This window comes from Phyllostomus discolor, chromosome 3 (genome assembly GCF_004126475.2).
Source record: "Phyllostomus discolor isolate MPI-MPIP mPhyDis1 chromosome 3, mPhyDis1.pri.v3, whole genome shotgun sequence".
Lineage (NCBI taxonomy): Eukaryota > Metazoa > Chordata > Mammalia > Chiroptera > Phyllostomidae > Phyllostomus > Phyllostomus discolor.
In genome coordinates, this window is record NC_040905.2 from 38,737,168 (window position 1) to 38,764,425 (window position 27,258).

The 27,258-nt window shown below is 37.3% G+C and overlaps 1 protein-coding gene across 3 annotated transcripts in view; it reads left to right on the forward strand.

Moving 5' to 3' along the window:
• The first annotated feature begins 3,522 nt into the window (after positions 1–3,522).
• RNF180 (ring finger protein 180) overlaps positions 3,523–27,258 on the forward strand; it is a 127,889-nt gene continuing 104,153 nt past the window's right edge. For 2 of the 3 annotated variants that reach the window (XM_028523891.2, XM_036020327.1), the window contains exons 1-4: positions 3,523–3,680; positions 16,213–16,308; positions 18,302–19,258; positions 22,062–22,097. In XM_028523891.2, coding sequence (XP_028379692.1) covers positions 3,546–3,680; positions 16,213–16,308; positions 18,302–19,258; positions 22,062–22,097 — 1,224 coding nt within the window. In that variant the 5' untranslated portion in view covers positions 3,523–3,545. The remainder of the gene's footprint in view (positions 3,681–16,212; positions 16,309–18,301; positions 19,259–22,061; positions 22,098–27,258) is intronic. The other variant, XM_036020326.1, reaches the window with a different exon arrangement.

Sequence of the window (27,258 nt, forward strand, 5' to 3'; positions counted from 1 at the left end):
TGTGGTTTCTGGACTTGTATGTGTTTTTCCTTCACCAGATCAGGAAAGTTTTCAGTCATTATTTCTTCAAATAGGTTCTCAATCCCTTGGTCATTTTCTTCTCCTTCTGGTATTCCCATGATGTGGATGTTGTTATGCTTCATGTTGTTCCAAAGTTTTCTTAAGCTCTTCTCATTTTTATTTTTTTTTTTCCTTTTTGCTGCTCTGCTTGGGCATTTTTTTCTATCTTGTCTTCTAAATCACTGATTTGGTCCTCTGCTTCATCTAACCTACTGTCTATTCCTTCCAGTGTATTCTTTATTTCAGATATTTCATACTTTACTGCTGACTGGCCCATTTTTATGGTTTCTATGTCTTTTCTTCATGCTGTTGAGTATCTTTATAATCATTAAACTCTATATCTGATAAATTGCTTTCATTTAGTTCTTCTAGAGGATTCCCTTATTCTTTCACTTGGGTCCTTTTTCTTTGTCTTCCTATTTTGGCTGTGTCTTTGTATTTGCTTCTATGTATTGAACAGATCTGCAAAGACTCTGGTGCAGACATATGTCAGATGCTGCCTATGATTGGCCTTGGGTAACCTTTTTGGAGTTATCAGCAATCCACAGCTTGAGGCTTCCTCTTCTGAGCTTGGGTAGGTGCAGAAAGGACCAGATTGGTCACCAAAGCCAGCTTTTACCAGTACTGGGCCCACTCGAGGGTCAGCTAAAGTCTCAGAGCTCCCAGGGATTCATATTTACTGTTAGGCTTAATCACTTATATAGCTTCCAGCTACGCTCAGCAATATGGCTTAAGCTCCACAGGGTAGGGCAAGAGGGATTCCTGTGGGTGGGACTATTGCTTTCCCTCAGGGTAATGGCACTTGGAGGGGAGTGCTCTACACAAGAAAGACAGCTTCTGCAGTATGGGGAATGACTGAGCACAGGGATCCTGGCAGCTGTTCCTTCAGTTCTCTCCCCAGAGCCACTAGCACCAGGCTCCTCATGAATCTCTAGTCCACTCTTCCCCTTCCTGTCAGAGCCCAAGTGGCTACAAATGAAATTTTGTGCATCAACTCTTTAAGAGGCTCTGTGCATCTCCAGCATCCCTCCCTGGTACAAACCCTGTTGTTTTCAAAGCCAAATGCTATTGGGTTTCCTTTCTGATGCTCTATGCTGGAGAGCTCAGCTTGGGTTTTAGACCATACACTTTTCAGGGGGAATGCCCCAGGCCACTGAAATATCCCTCCAGACATCAGCAACAGCAGCTGCCTCTGGGGGCCTGGCCAGCCCTCTTGTGCCTCCTCTGCACCCACTGCCAATCTCATTGTGGTGAAGTGGTTTCTTCTGTGTGTCCTCTGTTGCAAGGCTTCTCTCCAGCTAATGTTCAGTTGGCTTTTCAGGATGGTATTTCTTTAATTTAGTTGTAATTTCTGATTGATCCTGGGAGGACATTAGTGTAGCTTCCACTTACTCCTCCACCATCTTGGATCTCCTATGTATTCTGAAGAATCCCAAAACACTAATTTGAAAGAACATAAACATCCATATTTTCATTACAATATTATTTACTATTTCTGAGATAAGGAAGCAGCCCAAGTATCCATTAGTAGGTGAGCGGATAAAACAACTATGGGACATTTACACAGTGGAATAGTACTTCACCATAAAAAAAAAAAGAAGAAAAATTTTACCGTTTGCATTGGACAGACCTGGAGAAGATTATGCTAAGTGAAATAAATCAGTCAGAGGAAGACAATTATACAGGATCTAATGAACAAACTGAACTAACAAGCAAAATAGAGACAGACTCAGCCGGATGACAGTTATGGGGGGTAAGGTGGGGGGACATTACTTAATATATACTTCAGATTTTTTAAATAAAATAAAATAGTTGTCACACCAAGTATAATTTTCAATGATTTGTAGAGAAGACCTATTAGAATCACCTACAAGTCCTTTTCTACCTACCTGCTTGCACTGCAAGGGGGCCTGGAAAAGTCTTTGGATGGGTAGAAACGCAGGGATGTGTGTGGATGTCAGGGAAGGGGAGATCATGGGCAGATAATGGAGTCTCTCTGTCATGGGTTCTGATAGACCCCTCCCTGCAGTACCTACTCCTGGAGAAGAACCACTGGTGGATAAAAGGGACATGAGGATAGAAGCTGCTAAGGAAATGCAGAGGCGAAAGGAGTGCTAACAAAGTTAAGTAAAGGAGGCGGCTTCAATCTGATCCAGAGAAGGTCAGGACATTTTTCAAATTAAGATATTATTGATAAGCATTGAGGACAAAGTTTCAATAGTTGGACAGCTGGGCTAAGGTGGGTTCAGAAGATGTTGGTGGAGACAACTGCTGCCTGGGTACCTGAATGACAGAGTTGGATCGGCTGCGACAGGGGCATGCTGTTGCTTGCTCTGGCAGGGTTCCTTAAAACCTTCCCTTATATGTGGTTAAGGTCCATTGATGTTCCCTCTCTCTCTTGCTTTAAGAATTACCTGGGGAACTTTCTTAAAGTGCCCATTTCTACCTTCCTCTCCTCATCTCAGAATAAGTCAAATTTTCTAGGAGTCACTATTTTTTAAAGTTTCCTAAGTGATTCTAATGATCTGGGGCAGCAAACTGTTGATCCCATAGCAGAGTGAGCACTTCTGTGACAGAAAATAAGATTGATTCATCTTTGCGCCCCTAGAGTTTGACTCATCGTGTAGTTCGAGGTTAGCTCTCAGTAAATGTTTGTTGAATGAGTGAAAAATGAAAGAGCTAACAAATGAGGAAATGTGGCTCAGGAACAAGGCAGTAGACTTGTGGGTAGCTGAATAAATGAACACTTCCTTTCTTTATACTGAACAGTTACCACACCAGCTATTAAACACACTGCGTCTATTTTATAATTCTTATTAGTGTGAAACTGTTTTCATAAATTGGTCTAAATCACATTTTTTGACATAATGTATCAGACTATAAAATTGGGAGGGCTCTTCTTTAAGTTTATTTGTTTGAGTACACATACTGCCAGACATAGCACAGTTAACTGTTCCACTGACCAGCGTATGCAAGAGAAATGATTGTATTCAGTATAAGGAATTTTTTTGCTATCAATTTAAAGTAAGTTTCAATTTTCAGAACATAAACCACAACTCAATAAATCCTGTTGTATTTAAAAGTTAATGGTGTGACTATTTAAAATATCCTACTTATAGGAATATTTACACTTCTTTATTACGACTCTTTTAAAGCCAATGTAATAACTTACTTGACTCTTCAGCAGTGACCTTTTCCCTCTTTCAGTAACAGATGGAAACAGACATAAAATATCCTGCAAAAATAAAATAAGCTAGTAGTTACTAACATAATGCATCATCATAATAATTAAATGGAATTTTCAATCCCAGACATTGTTTATAGAGTTCCCCTAACCTAAGACCTGGTAACCAGTAGGTACCTCAACAAACAGTAAATGATTCTCTTCCTTCTCCACATGTAGCTAGTGCTGTACAAAGGGTTTACAAAATCAAGTTTAATGTGACACCATTTAACATTCTAACACTAACTTTATTTTCCCACAGATGAAAAGAAGTAAAGAAGTGATAACTAAAAATTGTAATCAAGAAGAAATAAATATTCTTCAGTGTTGGAAATGTAGAAAATGCATAGCAACTTCTGGTTGTTTCATGAAATATCTTGAAAACCAAGTGCTTAAGGTAGGCACTGCTAACTCGAATCTTTGGTTTCCCAGGACAGGAATGCTGTGTGCACACCCACGCATGCACGCACACCTTTCCCTCCACACTGGACACAGCTTTTACCTCATTTTACTTGACTCACTGGAAACATTTCAAAGTGCTGTTCAGAAGGCATCCCACCTTCCACATTTACAATTAATTTTACCTTCAGCTGCTACCATTAATATGACCTTAAAGTTTTAGGTATAATATCATAGATAGAAGTTCAAGGTAATAATAGTTCATATTTTTATCCCTACCATGAGTGAATCTTAGTCATCGCCACACAATTAAATTAGATATTTTATTAAGAAATGGAAAACCTATTATATTGTATTTTGTTATATTCAATATGGGCCTAAAAGAGAAAGTTCAAATATAATTGAAAAGTCAATAGGAGCATCTGAGTATTATTCAAAAATTTTTAACTGGTTGTCCTGGTAAAAAAATAAATGTTTTTTAAACAACAAAAATAAAATCCCTAAACTTCCCCAAGAGCAGCTTGAAAGAGGCAGTGTCAAAGAGGTGCCAGCTAGACAGTGTCCGTGGGTCAGTTTTACAGGGAGTTCTCCAGTCATGTAATCATCTCTCGCTGATTTCTGCCCCTTCTTTGAAAGACACTCAATTTTTGTTTGTTTTGTTTTGTCTCAGCCACGTTTGATCGTGATTACTTCTACTCCACTTTAACATCTTCTCATTTTCTGAGGCCATTTGTGTTTTCTGTAAAACATCTTTTTTTTTCTGGCCTTTTTTTCTATTAGGTAGTTTTGTTTTTTACATTTAGAAGTTCTTTATGTATTCTAAATACTAATCCCTTGTTGGCTTTTGTATTGAAAAGAGCTTTTACCAGTTTATATAACTTGTATTTCACTCTTTGTGGTCTTTTTTGATGAACAGAAGTTATAATATAGAAGAATTTATTAAACATGTCCTTTATGTTTTGTACTTTTTGTGTAAGAAAGTCTTCTATATCCTGAGAGGAAGATATTTTTCTTTTCCTTTGGCTGAATACCAAAGCTGACGTAGGCACGTTTCCTGCTGGCTTGTCCTAAGCAGCAGGTTTATTTCTCATTTACCCTTACACTGAGATTACAACCCAGTTTTATGTAGGGGTTCCCCCCTAGGGTCCCCCTACCCTGAGGAAACCCTGGACTTTCTTCTCTTGTATTCCACTCCCCGTGTACACATGAAATGGTTCTCAGAGCAACACTGACGACCAGGAAGCTGGGAAAGAGCATTCGTAGCTGGCTCGAGGACCACCCTCCTTCATCCCTGTCTAATGCTGGAGAATGGGAGTCGCACACTCTGCTTCTCAGCCCCCACATAACTAGTAACTGGACACCGAATTACTGTAACTTTTGCTGTAGCATAACCAGGTTCCTCCAAAACCAAGTTTGCCAAAACAAACAGAACAAATACAGTCACCGCTTCTGCTTGTATAATATTGAGCAGGTGTATCAGCTTGGTAGAAGCTAGGTCATGTGTGGAACTTGAGCTGTAAGAAAATCTGGGACATTTGAGCTTCAGTTTTCCAGCCACTGGCATGTAGTGAGGCATGTGACAGCAAATTTGGAATGGAATTTTGAAACAATCTACTATGCATGTCTACAGGGGAAAAGGGGGATTCGTACAACACCTTCAAGTCTGAGATACGTGAACTGTAGGCAAGACCCAAAACCAAAAGAAAATAACAACAACAAAAGCCCTAAAAACTTAAACATAAAATAACAGAAATGGTCTCTATTTGCCTAGGGTCATGAGGAGAATGCTGTCCTTGATTTTAGTTTTTTAGTCAGTTTTGATATATTTTTGGGCATATCAAGTTTGGGCATATCGTGTGGCTTACAAAACATTCAGCTAGAGATTTCGGGGAGGCTGCTGATTGGAATTCAACACAGAGGTCTGCACTGCATGAGAGTCATCGCACAGAAGTGGTGAGTGAGCTGTGAGCATAGATGAGATCAGCAGACATCGTGTGAATGACAGGAGGAAGAAGAGGGCTGAGGAACATTTCAAGGAATAAAGAGGCCCACTAGATGTGGAGGGAAGATAAGTGCTAGTAGCAGGATACAGCATTATGAAAATCAAAGGACAAATGACTTCCAGAAGGAAGTATTGGTTAGTGGTATTCATCATTGCTGGAGAGAAGTAGAAGACCAGACACTGCCCTCAACTGCATGTTACACACTGCGCAGTGCTAGACGGTTCCAGTCTGTGAGAGGTGCCCCAGATTTGTACAGAGCTGGCATACTAACCAGCCATATGTGGGCATCCTGCGTGAGAACCAAAAGTGTGCCAGAGTTTTAGCAAAGAGATAGATCATTGCTTGACGTTCATTGAGTGCAGTGTGAGAGCTGTAGGAGCAGATACCAGATTCCAGTGAGCTGAGGAAAGTGGAAACTGGGGAATTGCCCAACACTTACAATAAAGCATTATGATTATTCGGGTTATGAGTCTTTCCATAATGAGGCTATGAAGTGTTTCATTTTTATAACACCATTACAAATACAGTGATGGCCATAAATATGATCGAGGAATGTTGAATTGTTATGGATTATATATTTCCTCCTTCACCTTTTTGAGTGAATATTTTGCTCATTTTCTCTCTAGCTTTATTATCCTGGTGGTACCTTTCCTTCAATAGCTATAATATTGAAATAACTTATACTTTTATTGCTTATTACATTTTAAATACTTTACATGTCCTTTTCTGAGTGTCAGCATGTATTTATTCCATATTTAGTCTTACCCCTGCTGGGGCCTAAATTGTGTCCTCCTCTTGAATGCACATATTGAAGTCTTACCCCGCAGCATGACTGTATGTGGAGATGGGTCTCTAGAGGGCAGTTAAGGTTAAATGAAGTCGTAGGAATGGGACCCCATTTTGTAAGAGGATGTAGCCCCTTATCACGTGTCTCTGTCTCTGTCTCCATCCGTCTGTATCTCTCCCCACTCCCTCTCTCTCCCACCCGCCCACCCTCCCAAGTGAGGACATAGCAGTCTGCAGTCTAAGAAGAAGGCTCTCACCAGAACCCGAACCTGCTGGCACTTGGATCTCAGACTTCGTGCCTTTGATCTCAGGATTGTGAGGAATGTTTGTCTATTGCTTAAGCCACCCAGTCCACGGTATTTTGTTATGGCAGACCAAGCAGACTAAGGTCCTCCAACAGGCACTGGGAATTTGCAAAACAGAAGAGAGATATTCTGTCCTCGTGAAGCTTTCAGGAGAGTGGTCAATCATAAACATTAGATTTTAGCTGTTTAGGTGGCACACGTGAGAAGTATAGGGAGCCATAAGAATAAGATATAGGCAGAGGATTGGGCCTAGTTGTGAGTGAGAGGCTCTTCTGAGGACGTGACTTGTGTGGAGATAAGGGGGATGAGTGGTGAGGGTGGCAGAGGAGGGAGAACTTTCTAAGCTTGGGGATCAGCAGGTTCACAGGCCCTGCGGTGGAGAGAACGTGGTGTTTCCATGGGACTGGAAGAGTTCCGTGACTGGAGTTGAGTGATTAAGAGGGTGTTTGGCGAGATTTAAGGCTAGAAAGGTGAGTATTGGTTAGATCATTTGTTGTCTTATAAACCAAATTAAGGACTTTGGTCTTTATCCTAAGAGCTGGGAAGTTATTGAAAAGGAGTGACATGATCATTGAATTCTAAAAATATCATTTTGGCTATTGTGTGAAGAGTGAATTAGAAAGGTAGCAAAAATGGATACAGGGAAAATGGCCTTAAGTGAGGCTTTCAGTTTTTTTCATTCATTCTGTTTTAAGTAAAAAGTTTTCACCTTTGAAGCACCTTCTCAAAGTACAAATGGAAAAGACAAGCAGTCTAACAGAATTTGGTTCCTTCGCATTTTTAATACTTTAAACATTTAATTAGTAATGTTATTCTAAATATTAATTTTTGTTACCTGATCTTTTTCTGTAGTATTTATAACTACAATAGTTAAATAATATGCTTGGCTCACTTTTAATGAGAAAGGGGATGTTATTGCTAACATTGGAAATATTGTGTTCCGTAGGCCCTGGCTGGTGTGGCTTCATGGAAATAACTGTGTTAAACATCTTTCAAAACATTATGTAATAGCACTGGCCAGGCGGCTCAGTTGGTTGGAGCATCATCCAGTATACCAAAAGGTTGTGGGCTCAATTCCCAGTCAGGGTACATACCTAGGTAGCCAGTTTGATCCCTGACTGGGACACTACAGGAGGCAACCCATCAATGTTTCTCATCAGTGTCTCTTACTCCCTCTCCTCCTTCTCCCTTCCCCCCTCTCTAAAATCAGTAAGCATTTCACTTAGCATAATGTTTTCCAGGTCCATCCATCCACGCTGTTGCAAAGGGTAAAATAAACCAGTCAGAAAAAAAAACAAGTACCATATGATTTCATTCATATGTGGGTCTAAAACAAACTGAACTAACAAGGAAAACAGAGACAGATACATGGATAGAGAGCAGGCTGACAGCTCTGCAGGATTGGGGAAATTGTTGGGGGGGTGGAGGAATGGAATAAAAAAGAAAAGGGACTCATAAGCCCTGGCTGGCATGGCTCAGTGGATTGAGTGCCAGTCTGTGAACCAAAGGGTTGCTGGTTCAATCCCCAATCAGGGCACATACCTGGATTGCAGGCCAGGTCCCCAGTTAGGAGTTCATGAGAAACAACCACACATTGATATTTATCTCCCTTTCTCCTTCCCTTCTCCTCTGTCTAAAAATAAAATCTTAAAAAGAAAGAAAAGGAACTCATGGACCTGGATAACAGTGTGGTGACTGAGGGCAGGGGGTGGGTGGAGGTGGGAGAAGGTATAAGGGGGATAAATGGTAATGGAAAAAAATACAATAGAAAATCAAATATTGCCCTGTCTGGTGTGGCTCAGTTGGTTGGATGCCATCTCTCAAAGGGAGAGGTCACTGGTTCAGTTCCCAGCCAGGGCACGTGCCTGGGTTGCAGGTTGGGCTTGCAGTCAGGGTGAGTATGGGAGGCAACCAATCAGTGTTTCACTTCTCCTCTTTCTCCATCCCTTCCCCTCTCTCTAAAAAAAAAATAATAAATGAAGTCTTTTAAAAAAGGAAATTAAAAAAAAAATAAATAAAAGTTCAAATGGTTAAAAAAATCAATAAGCATATCCTTGGGTGAGGATTAAAAAGAACATTGTATTATAATATCATTAACTGATAAAAATATAATATACAAGATTTGTAATTTTAAAATTAAATGAAGTTCTGGTACAAAGCAACTGAAAACATTCTCCACCCTTCAAGAAAAAATACAAAATAACAATGCATTAGCTCCACCTGCTGTTTGAACAAGTTATTTCATTTATAAAATATTTTGTCAATGTTCTTCTGACAACATTAAGTGAAATTGTTAGTTACTTCCTCCTCCTCACCCAATGTGATGGATGAATTTGAGATGTAAAAATCAGTCTAGTAGGATTTTTAAAATCCTAATAATACAGGTTTTTTTATTTCAGTTTAATTTTTCCCAAGGAGGTAACCTGTTGTGCCTCTACTGTAAAAGCTTTAAATTCTTCAAATTAGGTTGCTTCCAGTTTAATCATTTGTCTTAAAACACACTCACTTAGAACTTGCTTTATCACGTATTTGTGTGATTTTTTTTAAAATTAAGTGACTGTAGGCTTATAAACTTAATAATTCATGTGCTTCATTTTACCTATAGTTATATTGGAAATGAATAACATGAATATCACATAATTTTTTCTAGAGCTTTGTGTTGGTAAATGCAGGTGAAGCAGTTGGCAGTCTCATTTATCATATAATTGGAGCTTCTGTGTTTACCCTGGTGTCTTTGCTTGCCATATCTGTTTTCAAGAAAGGAAACAAAATGCTACACACTCTTTACCCAGCCTTTTGTGCTACGTTCACCTGTACTAATTTTTGTAACTTGATTTTTTTGTTGGCATGTAAATATTCTTTGACTTTTAGCTATTTAGAGAAAAATGTATGCTTGCTTTATATGAATAGTTCTGAAATGAAGGAGATCAGGTTGGGAGTCACATATTAGAATCAACTGTGAAATGTTTTCTAAACCAACATTTTTCTGTATAAGTTAGCATGAGGTCTGTCCAAAAAGCATTCAGCCATGTAATATGAAAAATAAAAACACTTATCGAAGAAGATACAAGATACAAGAAACACTGTGCATAGGACAATGATGCCTCAGTCCCCTTCAAAGTAGGCACCTTGGGACCTCACATTCTCCCAATCACCATCAGCTGCCCCGTAATATTTTCCTGAATCTTATTGACAGTCTGAAATCTCTTCCCTTTCAAAGGTGATATTAGTTTGGGGAAAAAGCCAGAAGTCACAGGGCACCAAATCTCGGCTAGGGGGACTGAGTCACCTGGGTGATTTGTTGTGCAAAAAAACACTTTGCACAAGATGTAATGCATGAGCAGATGTGTTGTTGTGATGAAGCTGCCAGTCACCAGTTGCCCATAGCTATGGCCATCTGAATCTTTGAAATAGTTTCTGCAGAGGACTGTTCAAGCTTCATGCAAAATTCAATACAGATTTGTTGCTCTACTCGCTCATTTTGAATGCAATGGTCTCACAGTACACATGCTCACTCAACAGTGTCTGCTGCCCCCACTGAGTAGTACAGTGAAGTCATCATTTTTCACACATGCACATTCCAGTCCACTGCCCTTGGCAACCACGTTACATTGATGTCGCACAAACTGTTCTTGTTATATTAACAATGGCTGGACTTTTTCCAGACAGACCTCGTATGTTATTCTTGGTTAATTTAAGTATAAATTATGCCCCAGTGTTTTGCTTGTTTGTTTTGTTTTGTAAACTTAGGGAAGAATAGTAGCATTATGCCTTAAAACCTACTTGGACTAACATGTAAGAAAGTTGATTGCCTTAAATATGATAAATTTTATGATTTATTTGGAATGGGAAGCTTAGTGCTGAGGACATAAGCTCTGAAGCCAGACTACTTGGGTGGAAATCCTTGTTTTGCTCCTTACTATGTGACCTTGGACAAGTTATATAACATTTTCCTTGTTTTTTCTTACATGTAAAATAGTAAAATCCTTAAACAGTGCCTGGTCTTGGTAATAATGGCACAGTACAAGTGTTTGTTACCTACTAAAATAGGAATAATTACATCATAAAACTTCTTTCATCTGCCTAGAACTATGACTCCAATGTTTATTTTCATTGCAATGTTCATAAAGCATCTCTTGAATTTCTAGTAGATAGTGGTTTCTTAGTATTATGGTCAATTTTTTGTGATTAAATACCATAATCACTTTATACAATTAGATTAAATGATGAAATATGCACAATAAAGTAATAAAATGAGATCATATGTGTAAGGTACCCATTAGAATCCCTGGCATATAAATAAATTTCTTCATATGGACAACACTGTATCTAGTAATCACTCAAAACTGATAAGTGGATTGCCATTAATATTCTATTATTCTTTTTACCAGTGTAGAAATATTTACTTATTTATCTCATATACAGTCAGAACCCTGAGAAGTCAGAAAAAATTTGAATTTAATATGAAAGTAAAGGTGATTGTATCTGTCAATTTCACTTTATATTCTCTACAAGAACCTTTTTACAATTTAATTATAGAGTTATGTTAATCTGCACAGCTGTCAGCTCCTAATGGAAAGGGCTAATGTGTTAATGACTGTGTTGAGTATTATATTCTATTCTCATTTTCAAAAATTTTATGCATACTTCATTTTGTTTTTGAGGCAAAGTATTTAGGTAAAACTACACAGCTTGTTTTTATTGAGTCATTGCTAATCAGTTTCCCAAGGCTTTTTAAAAATAGATGTATATAGTCCATTTAAATGTATACTGGACCTTGGCTCATATATGAAAAATTGTTGAGAATTCATATTTTAAATGAAATTTTTCTAAGAATATGGAAAGTAAAAATGGGCACATTTTGGGTAGTCTTCAGTACTTTGAACAAAATAAAAACTACAGGGCTTACGGAAGATAAAGGGTAATGATTTCAATGGAAAATCTATAAAGTTTCATAGAGAAGAGGCATTTTTATTCACCAGGCATTTATTAAGTACCTATTATATTTTGGCACTGTCCTGTGGTCGGAGGGTACAGAGAACTAAGACAGAGCATGTCCCCTGGGGCTCATCAGCTAAAAATGTTACCATTTGCAAGTGTTTCTTGATCACTTTTCTTTAAAGATACTATTTTTTAAAATCTATCATATTACGATATACCTTACACATAATAAAATGCACATTTCAGTGAGTTCTGACATATGTGTATGTGCTCATGTACCCGCCGCTATTTCAAATGCACAACATTCGGTCTTTTCTAGAGTTTCTTATAAACATAGGCATATAGTATTTATTTTTTTGTCTGGCTTTTTATTCATAGCATAACATTTTTGAGATGATTCATGTTGTTGTCTATTCCTTTTTATTACTGAGAATTACTCTATTTTGTATGGATCCATCCCATAGTCCTTCCATTGAATGGCTGCCATAGTTGTTGATGGACATTAGGGTGTTTGCAGTTTTAAGCTATAATAAAGTTGCTATGAACGTTTGTTCACAAAGCTCTATGTAGACATATATTTTCATTTCTCTTTGTTCTTACTAAGAACTGCTAGATTCTATAGTAAGTGTAGGCATGGGTTTTTAAGAAACTGACAAATTATTTTCTAAAATGATTGTATCATTTTTTTATTCCTACCATCAATGTACAAGAATTTCAGTTCTTTATTTTCATACGTACTGATATTTCCAGTTCCTTCCTTGGTTCCTTCCTTCCTTCCCCCTCCCTCCCTTCCTTCCCTCCCTCCCTTCCTTCCTTCCCTTTTTCTTTTTTCCCCCTCTGCCTCCTCCTCTTGCTATTGTAATAAATGTACAGAGGCATCCCACTGTAGTTTGAATTTGTATTTCTCTGATGACTAGTGATAGCATGCCTCCTTTCATGTAGTTATTGGACAAAAATATATTGTCTTTTGTGTCTGTTAAAATCTTGTACTTATTTTTATAATTCGGTTTTCTCCTTTTTTGTTGTAAGAATTATTTATATTCCAGCTAAAAAGTTCTTGTCACATATAGGCTTTGCAAAAATAGTTTTTTTGGTCTCTGACTTGCATTTCTTTTTCTTAGTGATGCCTTTCAAAGAGTAGGTGGTTTTAGTTTTGATGAAATCTAGTTTGTAATTATTTCTTTGTAGTTAGTGTTTTTGGGTCCTGAGAATACTTTGTCAATCCAAAAGTTTCAACAGTTTTCTCCTATGTTTTCTTCTAGACATTTTGTATTATAGCTTTTCCTTTTAGGATTCTGACTCATTTTGAGTTAATTTTGTGCATGGTGTGTGGTAAGCATCAAGGTTTTCTTTGTTGGTTTGTTTGCTTTATTTTGTTTTGTTTTTACCTCATACAGATATATGCAGTTGTTCCAGTACCAATTATTGAAAAGTTTATTTTATTACCTTGGCATATTTACCAAAAATCAATTGACCATATATACAGGTCTATTTTTGGACTCTGTTCCACTGTCAAAATGATGTAGTGTGTACCCTCCACCTTTCTTCTCTTGCAAAATATTTCAGGGTGCTTTAGGTCATTTTGCATTTTTACATAAAATATGAGATCTGTATAAGCCTGCTTGGATTTGAGTGGGATTGTATTGAATCTATATGTTAATATGGGAAGAATTAACATTGTTAGAACATCAAACCTTCCAATCCATGAACATGGTGTGTTTCTTGGTTTAATTAGCTGTTCTTTCATTTCTATGCATAGTGTCTTTTTAGTTTTTAGTAGACAGGTCTTGCATTGTCCTTGCATTATCCCCGCATTGTACCCCACTGTCTCCCCACATGGCAACCCACCTTTAGTTTAAATCCCAGCCTGGAACCTCCTCTGATTTCCCATTTCCAACTCCTCCCACAATCAGCTACACCTGTCAGCACTTCCATAGTCTCTGCCTTTCCTGGCCACCATTCTTAGTCCAGGCAGGCTAGCCCCATGGTGTGGAGTGAACCATCTCCAAGCTCTTGCACAGAAGTGGGAAGGGGAGTGTCCTCCCAATTACCTCGTGGGTTAAAGTCATGTATATCTTTCTGGCTCCTCTCAGGCTGGAAGACTAGTCTGCTGTTACTGACATGCAAAATAACCAATTTTTTCATATGGGTATGAACCTAGCCTGATGTTATCGATATGCAAAATAAATCTTAATAGCCCTGCTCCTGTCGCTAGTCAGATCTATGGGGGATATCCTAGATTCCCGGACACCCCAAGTTCTGGACCCCGTTACAGTTACACATCTACATCACACTCTTTATATGTTGTGGTACTGTTTTCAGTGAGAATAGAAGTTGGTCCTCACCAGCTTATCTTCTGAACTTCTGCAAATGCTTCTCATTTTTTCCAGGCCTTCCCAGCCACCCTGGGATGTTGTTCTGTTTCTCTCTGTCCTGAATACTACTCTTGGCTAGAGACATGCAGACTTCAACTCCACTTCTAATAGTTTCCCAGAGCACTTCTTGCTTCTAGTTTCCACCACTTTGGTATGGACCATTCTTTGTGTGGTTCTCATCTATTATGTACTTCGGTACAGTATGCTGTTGTTTCCCTCATTAACCTTTCAGAAGTTCATCTCAATTTCTGGTTCGTTGGAATCTCCCCATTTATATTTTTTAGTTTATTGATTTTTTTTTTAATGTTTTATAGGGTATGTAGTTTAATAGGGAGAATAGGCTGGGACATATATTCACTAGGCCATTTTGAAACCAACAGTTAAATCCCTCTCTGCCTAAATTTTCCCTGTATCATTTTAAGAGAACCTATAATGAAATAAACTTTTGTACGTTTTTCCAACACTGTGGTGAGGAGAGATGTATTAGGGAGCAGTAGGATGATTGAACTAGAAGTTATTCCTAGCATTATTTATTCTCTTCCTTACCTTGCTTCTGTTCAGTACCATCCTCTTCATTATTGCTTGGCTTTCTCTCACTGTTGACATGAAAAGTTGCATTTTGTTAACCAGAATTGGAGTTGAGGCATCATGAATAAAACTGTACATCTTTTTTTTTGGCCAGCTGTAAACCCTTCCCAACAGATTTTCTATTTGCCATTGAAATATTTTCAACCCATTTTGTAGATTTTAAAAACATTAGGATTGGAAGAATTTCAAACCTTTTAACAAGTTTTCTTTCACCATTGTAATCTTGAATTTGGTTTAGCATTGATTATTGTTTATAATGTCTGAAATACACTCATGTACAATATATAAAAAAAAGAAATGTGATTTCACATTATATCAACAGTTCAAGTCCCTTTCCCCTTTTAGATCTTTCTAACATGTAAATAAGTCATACTGAAACTTTTTGTCTACCCTGGGCTACAATTAAGTATGTTAACATCTACTAATGGGCGAGAAAAATGACATAAGGTCCAGGGGGACCAACTTGAAAAATTAAACCTAGGAATTCTGGTGATCCTGGCTCCAAGTCACAGTCTAAAGGAGGTGATTCAGTGAAAGTTCCTAAAGAGATTCAGTCCTCTTTCACTCATGTTACTGTGGGTAGAAGCTTATAAGGTATGTGTAGGAAATTCCACATTGTTTGTTATTTTGCTAACCTGATTATAGTAACTAGCAGTAGTGCAGCTGCTTGGAATGCTGCACAAAGAATTGTGCTTTGGAAACTTGCAAAGCTGCTTCTTACAAAACCTGATCCTGGGGAAAGAAGAGCACCTTCCTTGTTTCTGTCAATCAACACTTTTCTGTCATTTCATAAACTGAAATTTTGTAGGCTCAGAAGGGACCTTAGCAGTTACCTACCAGTGATTTACAGGTGAAGAATCTGAGACCCAGAAAGGTAAAACAATTGGCCTAAGGTTACACAGGTGTTAAAGGGCACATTTCTCCACCCTGGCCTGCCCTGCATCATTCTAACATGTTGGGAAGCCATACCGTCTCAACTATAATCACAGTTATTTCTACAAAGCTACCTCAGAAAGCCATAAGTGTCGTTTTGAAATTTTTGCTGTTTAGTCGAGGCTTTTCCGGTCGCCTCCTCGATTGTTCTTCTTCCTCATCCTCTTACACTTCTTCTGAGCATCTTGATAGAGAATATAGAAACTCCTTTATTCTTTCATTACTAGAATCCAGATAGAATCAGCGCTTGAAGGCAGGAAAAGTTGTCATGAACGGCACTATTTTTCTCTCACACACAGGAAGAGGAACAGGGTGCTGGATTTGTTCCTTAAGTAACCTAATGCTGAGCTTTAAATCTAATTGATGAACTTAGGGAAATGGAGGGCTTTTTCAAAATTCACAGGTATTATTCTGTGAAAATAATTTTCTTTGTGTCTTTTTGGGTTTGTTTTTGGAGATGAAAGTGAGGAGAGGAGGGCAGTGTATATTTCCTTGCTAGCTAAAATTGAATTTATATTTTTGTGTTGTATTCAAATATGAAATTTGTAAAATAAATTCTGAACTGGTAAAAACTAATATCATGCATTTTGATATAACAGGATGGACATGGTTCAGCCTATGATCAAAATACTTGTCATGTGTGGCACATGAATATAGAAGCCCTCCCAGAATGGATAAGCTGCCTAATACAAAAAGTAAGTTCCTCGTGTCAGTACAGTTAGGAAGACACTACTACCTTCAGAATGTTTTTGTCCTTATTTTAGAGTTATTTTTCTTGGATGCATTGTTTCACCAGACATGAAAGGCTATGAAAGTCTTAATTACATTTTTCTGGCTTCTTCATTGTTATTGGAGTGCTTCAGATTCTTTTTACTCTTTTTTTTTCTTTTTTTACATTTTTCATATCATTTATTTTTTAGTTTTATTTTTATTGTTTATGCTGTTTCAGTTGTTCCCACTTTTCCTCCCTGTCCCCACCTCCACCCTCTCCCCACCCTAAGCCCATCCCTGCATTATCATCATGTCCGTGGTTGTTCATAACTGCTCTTTGGTTAAGCCCTGCACCATCTTTCATCCTGTCCCCCACCCTCGCCCATTCTGGCAGCTGTCAGTCTGTTTTATGTATCTAAGCTTCTGTTACTATTTAGTTTGTTGTTTTATTGCGTTCATTAAATTCCACATAAAAGTCAGATCACGTAGTATTTTTCTTTCACTGACTGGTTAAATTCACTTAGCATAATTTTCTCCACATCCATCCATGCTTCACTTTCCTACCTCAGACTTTGCACTTGGTGTTTCCCCTCACTTGGAAGATCTTCCCACAGATAGTCACCTGTCCCCTTGACTCTCAATGAGGCATTGCCTGACCTACCTGCCAACTGCCCTCCCCACCATTACCACTCTTCACACTTCTTTCTTCCTTCTCTGCTTTATATCCATACCTAGAATTTATACATACACACAGACACAAATTATAAGTAATATATAGTACTTCTATAAATGCATGAGTACATATTACATATATAAATATATGAATTATTATACACACATATACATGTATATATATATATATACACTTACCCCCACACACTTATGGCTTACTGAAGTTGTTAATTGCCTGGCTCCCCTGCTAGATTATAAAGTCCATGAAGTCAGTGCTTTTTATCTTTTGTTTATTACTGTATCCCCAGCACCTAGAACAGTATCTACTGAGTAAGTGAAATATCCTGTATATATTATTAATGTATGCACACACATATCAACTAAACTGGATAATTAAGGATCTTATTGGCACAGTAAAAATAAAATACAACACTTTCAAGGATTCTTAATGAAATACTATAAGAGCAAGAACTCACCTTGTTAACAGTATAGTATCATTATTTCTCATAATTAAAAATTCTTAAGTCTTAGAAAACTATAAGTAATATGATTTTTAGAAAAATAAAGTTGTCTTTCTTCACTGACTAGCCTAACCTTTTTTGTTATTAAACAATAACATTTATAGCTTTTCCTTGCATCCCTTCTCACACTGTAATGATTTCCTGGGAAAATGCCAGTGTGGTGCTTCTAGTGTCCCAAACTTTACAAAACGTATTAGGACACTGCAGATGTTCCACTGTCTCTGTTGAAAAGATCGTTTTAAGCCAGCTCATTATTAATTTCCAATCTGCGTGTAGAAAACGCACTGTCCGATATATAAACCAGTATCTTTTGGTTGCATGTAGAAAGGCAGGAAGAGCTTTATTCTGATGATTGGGTCAAGTTCCCTCCCACAGTGCTTGGTATGCAAGTAGTGTATCAAAACAGACACTTTTCTGTGAGATTTTACTTGCAAATTAAGCTCTGTAGACTGATGTGCTTCCTGGTTCCGTAGTGTGTTTTTCTTTTCATTAGTTCACACTGTATCCATATTCAACCTATTGTTTAAGAGACTTTTTTAGAATTCTTAGGAGTATTGTTTAGATGCTCATGATGAGCACCATGTTATCATTCTAGAACTTTGGAGCTGCTTATCTCTATTTGCTTGTTTCCATTTACTGTTCTGTCTACTAATCAGAAAACAGAAAGCTAGCTTTTTCTGTGGCATAGAAAACTTTCATGTCATTGGCTTAAAAAAAAAAACAGCTCACATTCTTTTTGATTAACAATGAATGCATTGTCTTTATTTTCCTTTATTACCTGTAGGCCCAGTGGACAGTTGGAAAACTGAATTGCCCTTTTTGTGGGGCCCGTTTAGGGGGCTTTAATTTTGTCAGCACTCCAAAATGTTCCTGTGGCCTGCGTACAGCTGTACATCTCTCCAAGAGCCGGACCGACTGTCAGCCAGCACAGGCAGGCCGACTAATGAGACCATCGCTGAAATACTTGTCACATCCTAGAGTTCAGTCAGGTCGTGACACGGAAGCTCAGCTGACAGGTGGCGCCTTCAAAAACAGAAGTCACAGGCTTCTAAACATGGCTCAAAATAATAATGGCTCTGGAAGATTAACAGAAGCACTCTGCCTGGAGGTACGGTCTACATATTTTCAGATGAAGAAGGAAAAACTGCTCTTCAAAGCATCCAATCCCAAATACCAGCTTTTTGTTCCCCAGCTTGTGCCTGGCAGATGCACCAGAAGAGCTTTTCATAGAAAATCGCATAGCTTGGATCTGAACATCAGTGAGAAGCTGACTCTATTACCTACTTTGTGTGAAATACATAGTAAGACTACTGCCCATTCCAGGCTAAATGAAACACAGCCTGTTGACCTTTCAGACTTGCCTTTAGAATCTACTAAAAATAGCTATTCCTTTCAGATTTCATCAAGTTTTGATCCTAATAGGCTGCTGCAAAGAATTTCAGTGGTTCCCCATGAGACCCAGACACAAAGAGGAGAATTTCAGTGCGGTCTAGAAGCTTCTGCAGTGTACTCTGACCATGCCGGGTCTGACAGCCTGGCTTTCCTGATGGACCTGCCCTCGGCGGGCAGGAGCACGCTGGAGGCCTCGGACCAGGAGGAGCACCGCTCTGCTCTGGACTTCTTGCGCTCGGGCAGTTTTTCCTTGGGTGCCATTAACCAGAGGCTCAGTAAAAGAGAAAGGACCAAGTTGAAGAATCTGAGAAGGAAACAACGAAGGCATGAAAGATGGCTGCAGAAGCAGGTAATTTTTCAAAAATTTGCTAAAAGTTCTGTATGATAAATGTTGAGGCTTGGGGAAAGGACCTAACTTTTGAATACCTACACTATATAAAAACTTGATTTCAGTAATTTTTGAAAGGACATTTCTGTCTTGGAGAACTTAATAATCATGCAGCTGTATTGTAATTGTTGTCTGTCTCTATGCTCACACATGTTTAGAAAATACCCTTTTGTAAAGTTTTTCCCAATACTGTTAATATTTTAAAGGAACAGTAATCTCCATGATATTGAGACTAGATTGTCATGAGCATTTTAAATTTATTTGAGTTAGGATTTTATTTTAGGTTAATACAAACAAGTTTCTCTAAGTAACTGTAATCTTAGTGATATTCATTCACTTCCATCACATTTAACTTAAATGCATCTTTTCCTGGAGTCTGATGTAATTATTTGCCCTCATAATTGTGTATAACTGTGTTAAACTATGAAAATAATCTAGAGGGTAATTGACCCTTCCTGTAGTTTTATAAGAGGGCATGCCTCTTGTATAGGAGGTTCAAACTCCTATACCCATGATGATACGCTCAAGGGCAGGGTGTGCGAGGGGTCTGAGCAATAAATGTTACGTGCTGAAGAAAGTCTTTAAAGCCAATGGATGAGACACTCATAAAAATTGGGAGTTCAAGGATTAGTATATTTCTGTATAGACTTTATTTTTACAAGTTGCCATTATTATGTTCTTGTCCATAATAGACAGTAGTCCTAATTAATCAGTAGGTTGAATACTAACAATATCCTCAGAGCCAAAATGTAGAAAGCTGCAACTTTATATATATATTATTAAATTCTTTTAAAAACAATTAAACAAACTCATTATTGTTTATGCTTCTAGTCATAGACTGAACAAAATAAAGCCACTACATTGAGTGCTTCAATAAGGCTAGGTGTTTTTCATCTTTTAGTTCAATGGTGTAATTATAGCACTAGGTAATCGTTTACTATATTTTTAAATTATTAACTAACAAGAGCATTCTAGTTTTGTTTATTTGCAAGTGATGGTGTAATGTGGCATCAGAGCATGTATTGTAGAATGTATAAATGAATATATTTTAGCACCATTATAAAATACTTTATAGTTTACTGAAGTGGTAAAATTCAAAAATTGTATTGAAAATTTGACCTAAACCTACATAAATTGGAGATGTTTATATGTTAAGCAAACATTCAGAAAGAATACCTTAAAAACAACATGGAGGGAACTAAAATAATTCTATAACAAAATAGAAATTTAAAATAAGTATTAAAATTATACTTTGTACTGTAAGTATACACCAATGACATATTTGCAGTTTTTAAAATGTATTTAATCCTTGGATTGTATACTTCTGAAAACCTTACCTATATTATTACTCATTTCCCAGCATAGGAGCACTGTTTTACACAGTTTACAGCAAAGCAAGACCGAAGTTAATGTTTTTTCCCTCAATGGTTACTTTTATTCCCTGCACACGTGTGATTTAACCAGACCACTCAGCTAATTGACCACAGTGAACGAGTCTTAGACCTGTGGCCATCAGTGTGCCAAGCGATGTGGTGGGGCCCTGACAGGTGTGGCTGGTCACACAGGAGCCACAGGCAGACAAATGCCCCATGTCTCTCGGCAAAGGAAACTCAAAATAGGAATGACATGAGTCATGAGTGCACATCAGGGCTTGAGCCAGAAAGAGTAAAAATAAACTTTTAATAGTCAGTTTGCTAATTCACACAAAAAGATAGATCCTAGAAAGTTAATATTTGAGATAAATCAATGGCTCAGCTATTCAGCTCATGTTTAATAAAGATTAGTTAATTCTATATGCATTTTTTAAATATCTGTTTGGTATACCATATGTTTGTGTAATTTCAGTACAGATCCTGTCCATTTTTTAATGTGGAAAATAAGCATATAAGATATTTTAAAGTTTCTGTTATTAATGATTTTTTTAAGATTAAAATAACTGCTTGGGAAATCTAGATTCCTGACTTTCATTTGACACTTCTAATGATTTAGTTTTATGCACACTAGACATGTTACCATGAGAGAGACCATTATAGAAAATGTTACTGACATTATAGAAAGTTACACTTTTGAAGCTTAGGAATAGAAACGAGTTTGATATTGAAGCAGAATGCAGCCAGTTGCAGTGATTTTGTTCAGCCGATGTTAAATAAGCACCTACTTTGGGGAACGATAGTGCTGAGCTACACTCAGCCAACAAACCTTTTTAAAATTTAGCATAGTCTTTTTGCTTGTCTTTTTTCAAGTATTGTGCAAGAAAATTGATTTATTCTTGGCATACAACTCCATGATTTAAACCCATGTATAGATTTGTGTAACAGTTACCACAGTGAGGATACAATTCCATCACCCCCAAAATCTCCTTTGTCTTTATAACTGTGCCTTGATTATATCTTTATAATCACACCCTTGTCCCATCCCTGAAAACCAGTGTCCCATTCTCCCTTACTTTAGTTTTGCCTTTTTGATAATGTTATAAAATAATAATAATAGCATGTTATAAAATTGGAATCATATTGTATATAACATTTTGAGCACTATTGCTTCTTTTACTCAGCACTATTGCCATGCGATTCATCCACACTGTTGACTATATCTATAGTTCTTTTTTATTACTCAGTAGTATTCCATTGGATGAATGAACCATGGTTTGTTCATTCAGCTGTCAAAGGACAGGTGGGTTGTTCCAGGTTTGGGGAATTATGAAAACAGCTGTTATAAACATCCACGTATAGGTTTTTGTGTAAACCTGTTTTCATTTCTCTAGGGTAAATACTCAGGAGTAGGATTGCTGAATCATATGGTAAGTGTATATTTAACTTTATAAGAAACTGTCAATTTGTTTTCTGATATGGCTCTTCCATTTTACATTCAGAGCAGCAATGTATGAGAGTTCCATTAGCTGTGCATCCTAGTGAACAGCTGGTGGTCTCCATGTTTTATACTTCGTCAATCAGTAGATAGTGTGGTGGTATCACATTATGATTTTAATTTGCATTTCCCTAATGATGTTGAACATTTTTTACGTGCTTACTTTTTCATTTGCATATATTCTGTAGCAAAGTATCTTCAAATCTTTTGGTTATTTTTTTCTTTTGTATTTAACAGTTTATTTTTTATTACATTTTTTCCATTAACATTTACCCCCTTATATCCTCTTATACCTCCACGTACCCCCTTCCCCCCACAATCACCACACTGTTGTCCGTGTCAATGAACCCTTTTTATTTTTGGGTCAATCCCTCCATTCCCCAAACTTCCACCCATCCCTGCCACCCCAGAGCTGTCAGCCTGCTGGTCATTTTTTAATTGGGTTGTGTTCTTGGTGTTAACTTGTAAAAGTTCTTTATATATTTTGGATATACATTCTGTATTTGATATGTGATTTGTAAATTTTTCTCTCTCAGTGTGTAGCTTGTCTTTATATTATCTTAACAATTTTCTTTTCCTGTAAAGCAAGTAGGTTTAATGTGATGAAGTCCAATTTCTCATTTTTTTAAATGGATCATACTTTTGGTGTCATATTTAAGAACTCTGCCTAACCCTAGATTATGAAGATTTTCTCCTATGTTTTCTTCTAAAAGTTTTATAGTTTTACATTGAGAATTGTGGCTCACATTGAGTTGATTTTTTAGAAGTAAAATGTGAGGTTTAGATCAAGGTTGGTCCATTGTTTTGCATTGAGATGTTTGATTGTTCCAGCACTGTTTGTTGAAATCACAGTTCTTTCTCGATTGAAATGGTTTTGCAGCTCTGTCAAAAATCAATTGACTCTGTATGTGCAGTCTATTTCTGGACTCTCTATTCTATTCAGTTCATTTTTGTATCTCTTCCTTTGCCAGTAGCCCTTTTTCTTGATTGTACCTTTGGAGTAAGTCATAAAATAGGGTACTGTGATTCCTGCAACTTTATTGTTCTTTTCCAAAATTGTTTGAATTATTCTAGTTCCTTTGCATTTCCATATAAAATGTGGAATCTGTTTATATTTATAAAAATGCTGGGACTTTGATTGAATTATGGTAAATCTATATAGATCAACTTGGAAAGAACTGAAAGCTTTCCTTGTTGATTTTTCTAATCCGTGTCTCACTTTTTATGTAGGCCTTCTTTTATTTCTTCATTCATTATTTTATAGTTTTCAGCATTGTGAAACCATGCATGGTTTATCAGATTTATACCTGAGTATTTGCACTTTAATAATGTTGGCAAATGGTGTTGCTTTATTAAATTTTAATTTCCAATTGTTCATTGATAATATATAGAAATACAATGGATTGTTTATTGTTGACCCTATATCCTACAATCTTTCTAATATCACCAATTAGGAATACTAATTTCTTGGTAGATTCCATTGAATTTTCTACTTTGACAATCATGTCTGCAAATGAAGATAGCCTTACTCATTCCTTTCCAATGTCAATTTTTCTTTCTTTTTTGTGCTAGTGAAATAGCTAGAACATCCTGTACAATTTTGAGTAGAAGTGGAGAGAGCAGACATCTTTGTCTTTTCCCTGATGTTAGGAAGAAGCATTCTGTCTTTCACCATTAGGTTTGTTAGTTGCAAATTTTTTGTAGATGTCCTTTATCAGGTCAAAGAAGTTTTCTTCTAGTCCTAGCTTGCTGGAAGTCTTGTCATGCGTGGATGTTGATTTTGTCAAATGCTTTTTCTGAATCAATTGATATGATCATGTATTCTCAATTTTAATATTTATTGCTTATCAAATATGGAGTCAGTCCTTCATTCCCACAGGAAATACCACTTTACTATGTTGTATTTTTCTTTCTATATATTGCTGAATGCTATTTGCTAATATTTTTAGAGGGTTTCTCTTTTTCTCCTCTGTACATGCAGGATATTGGTCTGAAGTTTTCTGTATTTTTATTATATTTTTGGTTTTGATATCAGGGTACTGGCCTTATGAAATGAGTGAGGAAATATTCTTTTCTATTTCATGGGAAATATTATGGAGAATTGATGTTATTATTTTAAATATTTAGTAGTGAAATTATCTGGGCTTTAAGATTTTATTTATTAAATAGTTATAAGACAGTTGAGGTGATATATTTCATAGTGGGTGAGTTTTGGTAGTTTATTGTTTTCAGTAAATTAGTTTTTGAAATTGTATGTGTAGTGTCATTTATAATTTTTCTTTATTATGCTGTTAATGTCTTTTGGGTCTATAATGGTATCCCATTTTCAATCCTGATAATGGCAGTATCTTCTCTCTCTCTCTCCTTTTTACTTTGCTATAGGTCAGGGGTCCCCAACCCCCAGGCCATGGGCCATTATCGGTATCAGTCCAAGGCCTGTTAGGAAACAGGCCACACAGCAGGAGGTGAGAAGCTTCATCCTGCCCCCCATCACTAGCATTACTGCCCGAGCTCCACCCCCCTCAGCACCTCCCCCTTCCTCCCACCTGCCAGCCATGGAAAAATTGTCTTCCGTGGTACTGGTGCCTGGTGCTAAAAAGGTTGGGGACCACTGCTGTAGATTTATTAATTTTACTGACTTTTCCATATAACAAGCTTTGAGTTTCAATTACTTTTCCTGGTGTTTTCTGTTTTTAGAGTCATTAGTTTCTGATTTTTCTTCTGCTTACTTTGACTTTATTTTCCTTTCTCTTATAAGAATTTTTTATGGTGGAAACTTATGTTATTAATTAGAAATCTCTTTTTTTGTCATCTAACCATGTAATATGACTGCACTAGCTACATCCTTTGACTTTTATATTGTATTTTTATTTCAATTTAGTTTAAACTGTTTTCTGATTTTTTGAGATTTTTTTACCTATATAGTTTGTCTAGATAGTCAGTATAATCATTTAAAAAGACAAAACATCCACATTTTGAAGAAATTAATATAAAAACCTATCTTGGAACAAAATATTTTCTCCTCTGAATTAAAAGAAATTAAAGCTGCCACTATTAGAGTGTATAATATTTTTAAATGATTCTATTTAAACATTTTATTCTACTGTGTTTGCATTTCTTAACATTGAACCTGTTTAATATGAGTAAAAGAAAATGTCTCTTTAAAGCCCACGAGAAGCTATTGTGAAATGAAAGAGTGTACCTTGTGTTTTGTGGAGTGATGTGCATGAGAATATAAAATAATTGACCAAATATTATGCTTTGTAATAAATCACTAAACAATCTACAATTTTATTACATTGTTTTCAGTAAACTAAATGAGGTAAGACTATTTGTATTATTACAAGGGAGTGATTTAGATACTGCATTGAAGAGAGGTCAATAAATTATATTAAAGACCTGCTTATTCACACTTATCTAGAAAAGATATATATTTTCCACAAAGGCACTAAAATGTCATTTTCATGGATTTGCACATAGGGATCATTTTGAATTTTCACAAATTTTAGTAGTCCATTTAATCTTTTTTTGAAAGATTTTATTTATTTATTTTTAGAGAGGGAAGGGAGGGAGAAAGAGAGAGAGAGAGACATCAATGTGCAGTTGCTGGGAGCCGTGGCCTGCAACCCAGGTATGTGGCCTGACTGGGAATCGAACCTGTGATACTTTGGTTCGCAGCCCGCACTCAATCCACTGAGCTACACCAGCCAGGGCTCCATTTAATCTTTTATCACTGAATTCATCATGTTCAGATCACACACAAATCACATTCCAAATATATATTTGGTTATCTTTTTAAAAGAGGACTTTGTAAAGGAAGAAGGACTCATGGACATGGAAAGCAATGTGGTGGTTGCTGGGGTGGGGAGGGGGTATAAGGGGACTACATGGTAATGGAAAAAATATAATAAAGATTAAGTAAAAAATAAAAGAAACCTTTGTACTTATGAATTATAATATTTATCCACATATTGAGAAATTATTCCCCATTCATTCCCTTCAGCAAGTATAAAATTAATGATTTATTGAAATGAAAAGCCTCAGTAATGAAAATACACCAATTTAATTAGAAGACAGATTTTTACTGATTTTATTAAACACAGAAACATAATCATAAAACGTTCTTTTAGAAAATAAGACAATAGGGCTTCTAGTCAAGGTGGCAATGTAGGCAGACATGGCTCACCTCTTCCCACAACCACATGAAAATTACAACTGAAATACAGAACAATCATCACTTGGGAACCTCAGAAGTTGAGCTGAATGGAAGTCTGACAACTACACATTTGGAGATACCACATCCATCCAGACTGGTAGAAGGAGCACAGACACCTAATGGGCTGGCCCCACACCCACGTGGATAAAAATTCGGGAGGGATATCTCAGGAGCAAAGAGTCCCAGACCCACACTAGGTCCCCCCAGCCCAGGATTCCAGTGCCAGGAAGATAAGTCCCCACAACTTCTGGCTGCAAAAACCAGCAGGAATTGAGTTGGTGGAGGAGGCTGCTGGAAACCTCAGCATTTCTTCTTGGGGAACCCGCACACAGACTCACTTACTCAAACTTGCTCCCTCTGAGCTCCAGCACCAGGGGTATACAGGGAAACTGAAGTGTCTGGCATGGGGGTGAGCAGAGGCCATTTCCCTTTTGCTGAGCCCTCTCGCTACAGAGCTAGTAGGCTGGTACCATATCTGAGACTCCATTAACCTGACTAACATTGTGTGACCCACCTTAGAGATCCCCAAAGTCTCTACCCTACTCAACTTACAGGCCCACCCAGGCTGCTTTTCCATAAGAATGGCTGGTCTTGGCTCCTAAATCCTATCAAACAAGCAACAGCTGGCTTCAGTGAGCCCTAGCATCCACATTAGAGTCACAGATTGGCTTCACCTGGGAATCTCCAAGCCCAACACAAGTAGCAGTCATCTCAGATTGCTTTACAGCTAAGGCAGGGTGAGCCAGGCAAAACAACCCTGGCCTGCACCACCCGGGGAACTGCAGAGACAGCATACCCAGTGGACAGCTACAGACCATGTGGGAGCATCACCACCCTGCCCCTGCATAGCTGATTGTCCACATTGAGTAGAGGTTGG